The 13,405-nt window shown below is 43.2% G+C and overlaps 1 protein-coding gene across 2 annotated transcripts in view; it reads right to left on the bottom strand.

The window, feature by feature from the left end:
• LOC111977857 (stress-induced-phosphoprotein 1) overlaps positions 1 to 13,405 on the bottom strand; it is a 53,034-nt gene that overhangs the window by 14,779 nt on the left and 24,850 nt on the right. Inside the window, exons 2-8 of one of the 2 annotated variants that reach the window (XM_024007602.2) lie at positions 12,849 to 12,922; positions 10,846 to 10,923; positions 10,598 to 10,654; positions 10,247 to 10,444; positions 9,815 to 9,940; positions 4,829 to 4,874; positions 4,629 to 4,719 (exon numbers count right to left, since the gene is read on the bottom strand). In XM_024007602.2, coding sequence (XP_023863370.1) covers positions 4,629 to 4,719; positions 4,829 to 4,874; positions 9,815 to 9,940; positions 10,247 to 10,444; positions 10,598 to 10,654; positions 10,846 to 10,923; positions 12,849 to 12,922 — 670 coding nt within the window. Of the gene's footprint in view, positions 1 to 4,628; positions 4,720 to 4,828; positions 4,875 to 9,814; positions 9,941 to 10,246; positions 10,445 to 10,597; positions 10,655 to 10,845; positions 10,930 to 12,848; positions 12,923 to 13,405 lie in introns of both variants that reach the window. The other variant, XM_024007601.2, reaches the window with a different exon arrangement.

The following is a 13,405-nucleotide window of genomic DNA, read 5'->3' as shown; positions in this document are numbered from 1 at the left end:
TTCTGCCAATGTATTGATATATAATAAGCATATTGGCGTTAGAGGTCAGGTTGCAAAGGGAGAATATATTACTTGAAACTTTCAAAGTTTACCAGTAAACGAACAGAATTTGGGTAACTTTAAATTTTATCAGTTGACATCTAGTGGCCTTTTTGGGTAGTTCAGATTCTCTGGCCGTCTGACCTTACCACGTAAAATATACAAAATAATCAAATAAGATGAGTGAACACCATTGGTGTTAAATATGAGGGTTTCAGCATGAAATACCCTTAATATTTGTATTTCAAACTTTTATTGGTTTTACTATGTCAAATAGGTCTTGGTTGTTAATGTTTTGGCGCATAAAGTGGTAGCAGTTGTGAAAAAAAGTCAATAGTGTGATGCGTTGCAGAGTTAATTGAAAATGCCACTGTTCAGACACTTTTTTTCCATTAATTAGGCTATTATCGCTTGAACCATATGGTCTATCCACTAAACTCATAATATGGACACAAATATATATATACACACACACACACACACACACACACACACACACGTGTGTATATACACATACACACACTCAGCAAAAAAAGAAACATCCCTTTTACAGGACACTGTCTTTCAAAGATAATTTGTAAAAATCCAAATAACGTCACAGATCTTCATTGTAAAGGGTTTAAACACTGTTTCCCATGCTTGTTCATTGAACCATTAACATTTTATTTCACCAGGTAGGCCAGTTGAGAACAATTTCTCATTTACAAATGCGACCTGGCCAAGATAAAGCAAAGCAGTGCGACAAAAACAAAACATAGTCAATAACGCAATAGAAAAATCTATGTACAGTGTGTGCAAGTGTAKAAGATTAGGGAGGTAATTAACAGTGGAGCGATAGACGTGCAGATGATGTGCATGTAGAGATACTGGGGTGCAAAAGAGCAAGAATATAAAAACAATATGGGATGAGGTAGTTGTGTGTACCATTTACAGATTCACTGTAACTGTACTCAGCCATCGGTAAGCTGCTCTGACAGCTGATGCTTAAAGTTAGGGAGGGATATAAATCTCCAACGTCAGTAATTTTTGCAATTCGTTCCAGTCATTGGCAGCAGAGAACTGGAAGGAAAGGCAGCCAAAGGAAGTGTTGGCTTTGGGGGTGACCAGTGAAATATACCTGCTGGAGCGCGTGCTACTGGTGGGTGTTGCTATGGTGACCAGTGAGCTGAGATAAGGCGGGGCTTTACCTAGCAAAGACTTAAACAGTTGAAGTCAGAAGTTTACATACACTTAGGTTGGAGTCATTAAAGCTAATTTGTCAACCACTCCACAAATGTCTTGTTAACAAACTATAGGTTTTGGCAAGTCGGTTAGGACATCTACTTTGTATATGACACGTCATTCTTCCAACAGTTGTTTACAGACAGATTATTTCACTTAATCACAATTCCAGTGGGTCAGAAGTTTACATTCACTAAGTTGACTTTGCCTTTAAACAGCTTGGAAAATTCCAGAAAACGATGTCATGGCTTTAGAAGCTTCTGATAGGCTAATTGACATCACTTGAGTCAATTGGAGGTATACCTGTGGATGTATTTGAAGGCCTACCTTCAAACTCAGTGCCTCTTTACTTTACATCATGGAAAAATCTAAAGAAATTAGCCAAGATCTCAGAAAAAAAATTGTAGACCTCATCCTTGGGAGCAATTTCCAAACGCCTGAAGGTACCACGTTCATCTGTACAAACAATAGTGCACAAGTATAAACACCATGGGACCACGCAGCCGTCACACCGCTCAGGAAGGAGACACGTTCTGTCTCCTAGAGATGAACGTACTTTGGTGCAAAAAGTGCAAATCAATCCCAGAACAACAGCAAAGGACATTGTGAAGATGCTGGAGGAAACCGGTACAAAAGTATCTATATCAACAGGAAAACGAGTCCTATATCGACATAACCTGAAAGGCBGCTCAGCAAGGAAGAAGCCACTGCTCCAAAACCGCCATAAAAAAGCCAGACTACGGTTTGCAACTGCACATGGGGACAAAGATTGTACTTTTTGGAGAAATGTCCCCTGGTCTGATGAAACAAAAATAGAACTGTTTGGCCATAATGACCATCGTTATGTTTGGCGGAAAAAGGGGGAGGCTTGCAAGCTGAAGAACACTATCCCAACCATGAAGCACGGGGACGGCAGCATCATGTTCTGGGGGTGCTTTCCTGCAGGAGGGACTGGTGCACTTCACAAAATAGACGGCATCACGAAGAAGGAAAATTATGTGGATATATTGAAGCAAGATCAAGACATTAGTCAGGAAGTTAAAGCTTGGTCGCAAATGGGTCTTCCAAATGGACAATGACCTTAAGCATACTTCCAAAGTTGTGGCAAAATGGCTTAAGGACAACAAAGTCAAGTTTTTGGAGTGGCCATCACAAAGTCCTGACCTCAATCCCATAGAAAATGTGTGGGCAGAACTGAAAAAACGTGTGCGAGCAAGGAGGGCTACAAACCTGACTCAGTTACACCAGCTCTGTCAGGAGGAATGGGGCAAAATTCTGTAGAACTGTAGATGACCTGGAGCCAGTAGGTTTGGCGGCAAATATGTAGCGAGTGTATCAGCCAATGAGAGCATACAGGTCGCAGTGGTAGGTAGTATATGGGGCTTTGGTGACAAAATGGATGGCACTGTGATAGACTAGATCCAATTTGCTGAGTAGAGTGCTGGAGGTTATTTTGTAAATTACATCGCCGAAGTCAAGGATTGGTAGGATAGTCAAGTGTGATGAACATGCACCTGTGGAATGGTCATTGAGACACTAACAGCTTACAGACGGTAGGCAATTAAGGTCACAGTTATGAAGACTTAGGACACTAGAGGCATTTCTCTGACTCTGGAAAACACCAAAAGAAAGATGCCCAGGGTCCCGGCTCATCTGCGTGAACGTGCCTTAGGCATGTTGCAAGGAGGCATGAGGACTGCAGCTGTGGCCAGGGTATTCAATTGCAATGTCCGTACTGTGAGACACTTAAGATAGAGCTACAGGGAGACAGGACGGACAGCTGATCGTTCTCGCAGTGGCAGACCACGTGTAACACCTGCACATGATCGGTACATCCGAACATCACACCTGCAGGACAGGTAAAGGATGGCAACAACAACTGCCTGAGTTACACCAGGAACGCACAATCCATCAGTGCTCAGACTGTCCGCAATAGGCTGAGAGAGGCTGGACTGAGGGCTTGTAGGTCTGTTGTAAGGCAGGTCCTCACCAGACATCACCGGCAACAACGTCGCCAATGGGCACAAACCCACCATCGCTGGACCAGACAGGACTGGCAAAAAGTGCTCTTCACTGACGAGTCGCGGTTTTGTCTCACCAGGGATGATGGTCGGATTCACGTTTATCGTCGAAGGAATGAGCGTTACACCGAGGCACTTGCAGGTGCCTTGGTAGAAGAGTGGGGTAACATCTCACAGCAAGAACTGTCAAATCTGGTGTAGTCCATGAGGAGGAGATGCACTGCAGTACTTAATGCAGCTGGTGGCCACACCAGATACTGACTTACTTTTGACCCCCCTTTGTTCAGGGACACATTATTCCATTTGTTAGTCACATGTCTGTGGAACTTGTTCAGTTTATATGTCTCAGTTGTTAAATCTTATGTTCATACAAATATTTACACATGTTAAGTTTTCTGAAAATAAACGTAGTTGACCGTGAGAGGATGTTTCTTTTTTTGCTGAGATATATATAGATACATTTTAATAAATTACCGAAGTTAACAGGTTTATGGCAATCTATGTTAATTACCAAAATTACAGGAGATCCTGGTAACTTTGGTAAATTACCGGTAGCTTTGCAACCCTAGGACATGCGGTAGTGAGTAGTGCTGAGTGATTTGAGGTCATCGGTTACATTTTAAAAAATAATCACGATTTTCAATTATATATATTTTTAAATGCACGATGCATTGTGGATTGAATGCTGTAACACAGAATAAAACAATTAATAAAAGTCCCATGATAGTAGTGGCTGCCCATGACTGCTTATCACTTATTAACCATCAGTTATTCACATTACTTTAATAAAATATTTCAGTTGTGTATATCAAATGTGTTTATTTGACTACTATTATTTCATTTAAAGTCATCAACTCATCTCTATTGAGCTGCTGCCGATGCGGTCTGACAAAATTACTATTTTTGTAGTTCTTAAAATAAGGCATACTTTTATGACTGCTGAATGCCAATAGCTCGAAGCAACTACGCTCTAATCACGCATTCTTCGGTCTCTTACATAGCAGGCGTAAAAGAAACTGACAAGTAGCCGCGAAATGGATTATGGTCATTGTAGTTAATTATCATGTTTTCTGCACTAAACTATGTAGAACATTGGCCTGTTGGAAGCTACAACACCATACTATGTCACACAGCTTGGGCACGATCGGATTTATCTCTAGAGAAACCACAGCGCAATGTGCACAATGAGCTCACAGAAAAATAAAATAAATGGAATTAATTTAATTAGTTGTTAATTTAATTAGTTGTTTAAAAAACAAAAAAATGACCGGCATTTCAGTTAAATCGCTCAGCACTAATAGTGAGTGATATAATGTAGCTATACAACATGTAATGGTGTGATATTACCTGTAATCCTTTGGGTTGTATCTGATGGCTTCTGTAAACATACCGACTGCCTGAGAATACTGGCCCTCCTGGACCAGCTTGATCCCTTTTTCTACAGGACACACACAGTCAGAGGCTCAAGTATACAAACAAAATCTGGGCATGTTTGCACAGCAAGTTGTGTGTGCGAGTGTAACCTGGATGGACATATAGACACTCACCTGTCAACAAGGCACTTCTCTTAGTCACAGCATCTGTTTCATTCACCTAGACCAAAACCAGAGAAATAATTTATAAAATCGATCAAATTGTTGATCACTCAGTTGATCACTTCCGACTCACGGTCACTCAACGAGTGTGCAGGCTAGTGCTCTAGCCTGCACACTTAGGCAGCCGTGTGTGTGTGTGTGCGCACGTGTGAGAGAGACTATACGAGGTAAAACTCAAACATTCCAAAGAACTGTTTATCATGCCTTCCATGTCCAGAATTCACCTCGCCTTAGGGAGGACATTGAACCTGCACAGCCAACAACTAGCCATCAACACTAGTGGAGACCGAGGCTAAATGTAACACGGTTTGCCTTTTGCTTAAGAAAATATTTTTGTATAAGAATATTAATAATCTTACATTACACGCTGTAACAACGTTTCTAGGACATACTAGTCGTTTAAAGTAAACAGAGTGGCTGAAATGAAATTGTACAATTCACCCATTGGCGGGGTGAAATCTAACAGGCTGCAGGGCAGTGTTCATTTCGTCAACAATAACTATGACATAAAAATTAAGATGTAACGAGACGAGAATGGACATTCAATTTGAAAAGAGGCTCCTTTCCATCATTAGCATGCATGGCTTTGCAGACTAATGCAGTCCTCTTATTTGCGGATAATGTATTTCAGTTGCTCGGGCTGATTGAGCAGACCCGGCTCTCCCACACACAGCTCCAAGGCCGTCACTTCAATCACTCTTCTCTCTTTTGAACTGATGTGCAGCAATGACACTTACAATTGTAACTTACCAGAATTTGAAACTATAATTGCGTTTGATAATCTTTGCTTTCATATACGCCATTTTTGCTCTGATCACATAAGCTCTATTTTGCTGTGTGCTTTTATTCATCTTTGTTGCAGCTCACGCGGTCCAAATGAGAGCTGCGGTTGCTTTTTATATTGGGAAAGCTAATGCTATTTGCTGAATATTAAGCGTACATTAATACTTCTGGCATTGTTGGAAAGCTCAGATTATCCTCTTCATGACAATCGTTATGGGAAGAAATTCAGAGCTGTAAACGTTTTAACCTGTAGCCAAGGCTTATAGCCATATAGTTAATTATGGCTGGCATTGGTTACAATCTGCAACAATAGCAATATTGCTAGGGGGATAGTTGGCCGAGCTGGACAGGGTTAACTGAATGTAAACGATGGAAGCTAGAGGTAAATATGATTAATTTAAATGGGAGGGGGGTGGGGGTGCACCGGCTATTGTGACTAAAACTAGACAACAATTTTGCAGAGTTGAAATCACATGAAACTATATCTAAAATAGCTGCGGTAGGGTTAAATGTAAAAGCATAAAAACAGAATCTTCTTTTTATTTATAATATCTCTCTTTTTTTTTTTACACTCCAAAAACAAACATTCATATGAACAACAACTTACATACATCTCATCTGCCCAGACCCGCATGCTCACACCACAATCCCTTGTGCCTGCATTATTGTTTGCCACTTGGCAATAAATTGTAACAATTTATTTCTCGGTCACCCATGCCATTTCAAATCAAAAATGTATTAGTCACATGCGCTGAATACAACAGGTTACAGTTACCTTACAGTGAAATTCTTACTTACAAGCCCCTACCCAACAATGCAATTTAAAAAAAATATGGATAAGAATAAGAGATAAAAGTAACAAGTAATAAAGAGGAGCGGTAAAAAAAATACAATATATACAGGGGGGTGCCGGTACAGAGTGAATGTGCGGGGGCACCGGTTAGTTGAGGTAGTATGTACATGTAGGTAGATTTAATTAAAGTGACTATGCATAGATGACAACAGAGTGGCAGTGGAGAGGGGAGGGGGAATGCAAATAGTCTGGGTAGCCATTTGATTAGATGTTCAGGAGCCTTATGGCTTGGGGGTAGAAGCTGTTTAGAAGCCTCCTGGACCTAGACTTGGCGCTCAGGTACCACTTGCCATGCGGTAGCAGAGAGAACAGTCTATGACGAGGGAGTCTGACAATTCTTAGGGCCTTCCTCTGACACCGCCTTGTATAGAGGTCCTGGATGACAGGAAGCTTTACGGGGCCGTTCGCACTACCCTCCGTAATGCCTTGCGGTCAGAGGCCGAGCAGTTGCCATACCAGGCAGTGATGCAACCAGTCAGGATGCTCTCGATGGTGCAGCTGTAGAATCTTTTGAGGATCTAAGGACCCACGCCAAATCTTTTCAGTCTCCTGAGGGGGAATAGGTTTTGTTGTGCCCTCTTCACAACAGTCTTGGTGTGCTTGGACCATGTTAGTTTGTTGGTGATGTGGACACCAAGAAACTTGAAGCTCTAAACCAGATCCACTGCAGCCCCGTCGATGAGAATGGGGGCGTGCTCGGTCCTCTATTTCCTGTAGTCCACAATGGCCTTTGTCTTGATCACGTTGAGGGAGAGGTTGTTGTCCTGGCACCACACGGCCAGGTCTCTGACCTCCTCCCTATAGGCTGTCTCGTTGTTGTCGGTGATCAGGCCTAACACTGTTGTGTCATCGGCAAACTTAATGATGGAGTTGGAGTCGTGCCTGGCCGTGCAGTCATGAGTGAACAGGGAGTACAGGAGGGGGCTGAGCACGCACCCCTGAGGGGCCCCTATTGAGGATCAGCGTTGCGGATGTGTTGTTACCTACCCTTACCACCTGGGGGTGGCCCGTCAGGAAGTCCAGGATCCAGTTGCAGAGGGAGGTGTTTAGTCCCAGGGTCCTTAACTTATTGATGAGCTTTGAGGGCACTATGGTGTTGAATGCCCAGCTGTAGTCAATGAATAGCATTCTCACATAGGTGTTCCTTTTGTCCAGGTGGGAAAGGGCAGTGTGGAGTGCAATAGAGATTGCATCATCTGTGGATCTGTTACGCAAATTGGAGTGGGTCTAGGGTTTCTTGGATAATGGTGATGTGAGCCATGACCAGCCTTTCAAAGTACTTCATGGCTACATACGTAAGTGCTACTTGTCGGTAGTCATTTAGGCAGGTTACCTTAGTGTTCTTGGGCACAGGCACTATGGTGGTCTGCTTAAAACATGTTGGCAATACAGACCCACAGGGAGAGGTTGACAATGTCAGTGAAGACACTTGCCAGTTGGTCAGCGCATGCAGTACACGTCCTGGTAATCCGTGTACTACGAGAATGTTGTTTTGTTTAAAGATCTGCCTCATAGGCTGCGGAGAGCGTGATCAGAGTCCTCCGGAACAGCTGGTGCTCTCATGCATGTTTAAGTGTTATTTGCCTCGAAGCGAGCATAGAAGTAGTTTAGCTTGTCTGGTATGCTCGTGTCACTGGGCAGCTCTCGGCTGTGCTTCTCTTTGTAGTCTGGAATGGTTTGCAAGCCCTGCCACATCCGACGAGCATCGGAGCCGGTGTAGTACGATTCGTTCTTAGTCCTGTATTGACACTTTGCCTGTTTGATGGTTCAACAGGAAGGCATAGCGGGATTTCTTATAAGCTTCCGGGTTAGAGTCCCGCTCCTTGAAAGTAGCAGCTATAGCCTTTAGCTCAGTGCGGATGTTTGCCTGTAATCCATGGCTTCTGTTTGGGGTATGTACGTACGGTCACTGTGGGGACGACGTCATCGATGCACTAATTGATGAAGCCAATGACAGATGTGGTGTACTCCTCAATGCCATCGGAGGAATCCCAGAACATATTCCAGTCTGTGCTAGCAAAACAGTTCTGTAGCTTAGCATCTGCTTCGTCTGACCACTTTTTTATTGATCTCATCACTGGTGTTTCTTGCTTTAATTTTTGCTTTATGCAGGAATCAGGGAGGATAGAATTATGGTCAGATTTGCCAAATGGGTGGCAAGGGAGAGCTTTGTATAGGTCTCTGTGTGTGGAGTAAAGGTAGTCCAGATTTTTTCCCTCGGTGCACATTTAACATGCTAACAGAAATTTGGTAAAACGGATTTAAGTTTCCCTGCTTTAAAAGTCCCCGGCTACTAGGAGCGCCGCCTCCGGGTGAGCGTTTTCTTGTTTGCCTATGGCGGAATACAGCTTATTCAATGCAGTCTTAGTGCCAGCCTCTGTCTTTGGTGGTATGTAAACAGCTACGAAAAATGCAGATAAACTCTTGGTAGATAGTGTGGTCTACAACCTACCATGAGATACTCTACCTCGGGCGAGTAATAGCTTCAGACTTCGTTAGATATCGTGCACCAGCTGTTATTTACAAAAATACCTAGTCCGCTGCACCTCGTCTTACCAGACGCCGCTGTTCTATCCTGCCGGTACAGCGTATAACCAGCCAGCTGTATGTATGTTCAGCCACGACTCCATGAGACTCCATGAAGCATAAGATATTACAGTTTTGTATGTCCCGTTGGTAGTTTAATCTTCCACGTAGGTCATCGATTTTATTCTCCAGACTGCACGTTTCCAAGCAGAATGGAAGGAAGTGTGGGTTTATTCGATCTTCTACGAATTCGCTGAAGGCAGCCCGCCCTTTGGCCCCCTTTTCTCCGCCTCCTCTTCACGCAAATCACAGGGATCTGGGCCTGTTCCCGAGAAAGCAGTATATCACTCGCGTTGGGCTCGTTAAAGGAAAAAAAAGGATTCTGCCAGTCCTTGGTGAGTAATCGCAGTCCTGATGTCCAGAAGTTATTTTCGGTCATAAGAGACGGTAGCGGCAACATTATGTACAAAATAAGTTAAAAACTAAGTTACAAACACGTAAAACGTCAGCCTTCTTCTCCGGCGCCATTGCACTATCAACACATCTACCACAGAAAGTAACTAGCCAGTCATCCTTAGCAAACAACACCCCTACCATAGCAACTTAAAGCTACCAAAGTAGCTAGCGATCTTTAGCCCCAACACCTCAGACTGACAGCTATTGACAAAACATCCACCACAGCAAATCTCTAGTTAGCTAGCTATACTGGCTATCACCACTCTAACGATTACAACTAGTCAGCAATGTAGATATCCCAAAACTCAGGGTCCACTTACCTCTCTGGTTCTGCCCTCATTCTCCTTATTCTCTTTGGACTTGGCACCAGGTTTGGTCCAGCCTTTTGGCCTGATGTGGCTAGCAGCGTTAGCAAAGAACGCACTGCTCACATCCCACTCCAGTTCCTACAGCAGAGAAGGAGAAGGAGAGAGAATGGTTTACTAAGGTGCCAATCAGCTTGTATATGAAGACTCCTCAAGTACACACAGCTCCCCTAAAAGCTAGCCTGGGGAAGACGGATCATAATAATGGATGGAATGGAGTAATTGGAATGTAATCAAACACATGGAATCCATGTGTTCGATACCATTCTATTCAAGGAATTACTATGAGCCCATCCTCCACAATTAAGGTGCCACAACACAAATAGATCTAGGACCAGGCACCTACGCCATTGCTTTGCCCAAATGAACGAGTCAATCTGTCCCTACCTCTTCAGATGTTCTTGCAGCGGTATTCTGGGGTCCTTTAGTTCCTGAGGGGGCTGGCGATGGGGTAGAGGGTTCCTTAGAGTGAGGGATGGCTGCTTTATCCTCTTTCTCTTCTTTCACTACCTCTTCTACCTCCACCTCAGAATCACTCTCATCTTTATCCTCTTCCTCCTCAGATCTACCATCATCCTCCACATCCTGGAAAAAAAGAGCATATCATAAATTAGCTGAAATGCAAAATGTCCATTCCTTTTTATACAGACATTTTTTCTGATCATTGTAAATGAGGCTGTTAAGCATTGCATAATTTATATTAATTCAGAATACATGTAATACTGGTTTGTAGTTAACCTGGTCAGTGCCCTCAGGCTTCTTCACCTGCTCCAGCTTCTTGCGTTCCCGTCGACGCTGAGAGGAACATAGTAACAGCATCAGGATACACAGATTGGGAATATGTGGTTCACTATGGACAGAGCAGGTCCTTCACAGTTTTTAACCAAACACTATGGCTCAGGAAGATTTGGTGTGTGTGTGTATATATGAGTAAGTGTGTGCGCATGTACAGTATGTATTAATTAATGTGCGAGTGTGTTGCTCACCTTCCTCTTGGCTCTGCGTCGCGCCGCTCTGTGTTTGGCCTTCTCCTCCTCGGTCATACAGTCCTCTCCACTGATGTCCTGTTCCTTACACACACATTCATTATTAAGTGCATCGATGATGTTGTACCCACAGTGACTGTACAGTACATATCCCATCCAGAAGCAATGGATTAAAGGCAACATCCGGATGGTTATAAGAAATCCCGCTATGCCTTTCGACGAACCAACAGACAAAGCGTCAAGACAGGAAAAAATAGAATCCTAATACGCCAGCTCTGACACTCATCGGATGTGGCAGGGCTTGCAACCTTTTACGGATTACAGAGGGGAAACCAGCCGCGAGCTACCAGACGAGCTAAATACCTCCTGTTTGCTTCCAAGCTAGAAGCACTGAATCATGCATTAGAGCACCAGCTATTCCGGATGACTGTGAACACGCTCTCTGTAGCCGATGGGAGTAAGACCTTTAAACAGGTTAACATTTACAAGGACGCAAGGCCAGACAAATTACCAGGATGCATACTCAGAGCATGAGCTGACCAGCTGGGAAGGGTCTTCACTGACATTCAATATCTACCTGACTAAGTCTAATACCTGCATGTTTCAAGCAGACCACCATAGTCAATATGCCCAAGAACGCCAAAGTAACCTGTCTAAATTAATTTCAACCCGTAGCACTCACATCTGTAGCCATGAAATTACTCACATCAAAACCATCACACCAGACACCCTGAACCCACTCGCATACCGCCCCAACAGATCCAAAAATTACCATCTCTATTGCCCTTATCCGTCCGGGAAAAAAGGAACACCTATGTGAGAATGCTGTTCATTTACTACAGCTCAGTGTTCAACACCATAGTGTCCTCCAAGCGCATCACTAAGCTAAGGACCTTGGCCAAAAAGAAGGCCAAAAAGATCATCAAGGACAACAACCACCCGAGCCACTGCCTGTTCACCCCGCTATCATCCAGAAGGCGAGGTCAGTACAGGTGCATCAAAGCTGGGACCGAGACACTGAAAAACAGCCATCTCAAGGCCATCAGACTGTTAAACAGCCATCACTAACAGAGAGGCTGCTGTCAACATACTGACGCAAATCTCTGGCTACTTTAATAAATGGACTTAAAAGGTATCACTAATCACCTTAAATAACGCCACTTTAATAATGTTTACATATCCTACATTACTCATCTCATGTGCATATACTGCTCTATATCATCTACTGCATCTTGCCTATACCGCACGGCCTCCGCTCATCCATGTATTTATATGTACATATTCTTACTCATCCCTTACATTTGTGTGTATAAGGTAGTTGTTGTGAATTTGTTAGATTACTTGTTAGATATTACTGCATTGTCGGAACTAGAAGCACAAGTATTTTGCTACACTCGCATTAACATCTGCTAACCATGTGTATGTGACCAATCAAATTTCATTTGAGGTCCAAAAGGCTTCAACAGCTTCTACCCCCAAGACTGCTGAACAGCTAATCAAATGGCTAACCAGACTATTTGCTTTCCCCCCCCCCCCTTTATTTATTTGTTACTTTATTTTTTACTTAAAACATATTTTTCTTAACTGCATTGTTGGTAAGGGCTTGTAAGTAAGCATCTGTTGTATTCGGTGCATGTGACGAATATAATTTGATTCGACTTACAGTTGACCAGGGCAACTCTAGCAGGGAAGAAATTTGACGAACAGACTTGTTGGAAAGGTGGCATCCTATGACGTTGCCACGTTGAAAGTCACTGAGCTCTTCAGAAAGCCCATTCTACTGCCCTTGTCTATGGAGATTGCATAGTGGTGTGCTCGATTTTATACACCTGTCAGCAACAGCTGTAGCTGAAATAGCCGAATCCACTAATTTGAAGGGTTGTCCACATACTTTTGGCCACAAACTTCAAGACCACAATGCACCGACTACTGTCAAACATACAGCCCCTTGTCCTTCAGTGTAACATGTCTTTACCTTGGACAGTGTGAAATCATTACCTTACCTGTGTGACTTCGGTGGGCTCAGAGGTCCCTGCTCCACATTCCATCTCCTCCTGGCGCTGAGCACTGGAGGTTTCTGGGTAAAAAAGCAAAACATACAGTACATCAGTTTTCTATTTGTACATTACATGCTCAAAGATAACCCATTCCTCTAAACCAGGCTAACTTCAACAACTGAACTGTGAAAGGTCAGTCAGATAAAAGTTTGTACGAGGTCACGGCTTCACTGAGGTCTGATTTAAGTCAGTCAGTCACACACAGAAGTCTTATGACTGAACACTTCCTTATGCAGAAGGAGAACAGTTCTTGTTTTTTACTGTCGAAGCGTGCCTTAAACAAACCAGAGTCAATCTTTTCTATTTTTACATTTCAAACAAGCTCTGAATTCTGATGGAAAATAGACCAAAACGAGGGCATTCAAAAGAAGTGAAATGGCAGTCAAGAGGTGTACATATGACTGCTTTAGAAATATGTCCTTGATAAGATAACCTTACACAGGGATAAACTTTGCAGGGCTTGCAGTTAGCTTTTCAGTGATAGTCTGGCTGTGACACCATGC

This window comes from Salvelinus sp. IW2-2015, linkage group LG18 (genome assembly GCF_002910315.2).
Source record: "Salvelinus sp. IW2-2015 linkage group LG18, ASM291031v2, whole genome shotgun sequence".
Taxonomy (NCBI): domain Eukaryota; kingdom Metazoa; phylum Chordata; class Actinopteri; order Salmoniformes; family Salmonidae; genus Salvelinus; species Salvelinus sp. IW2-2015.
Note: the sequence above shows the minus strand (reverse complement) of the source record. Positions and strands in the feature narration are given on the sequence as shown.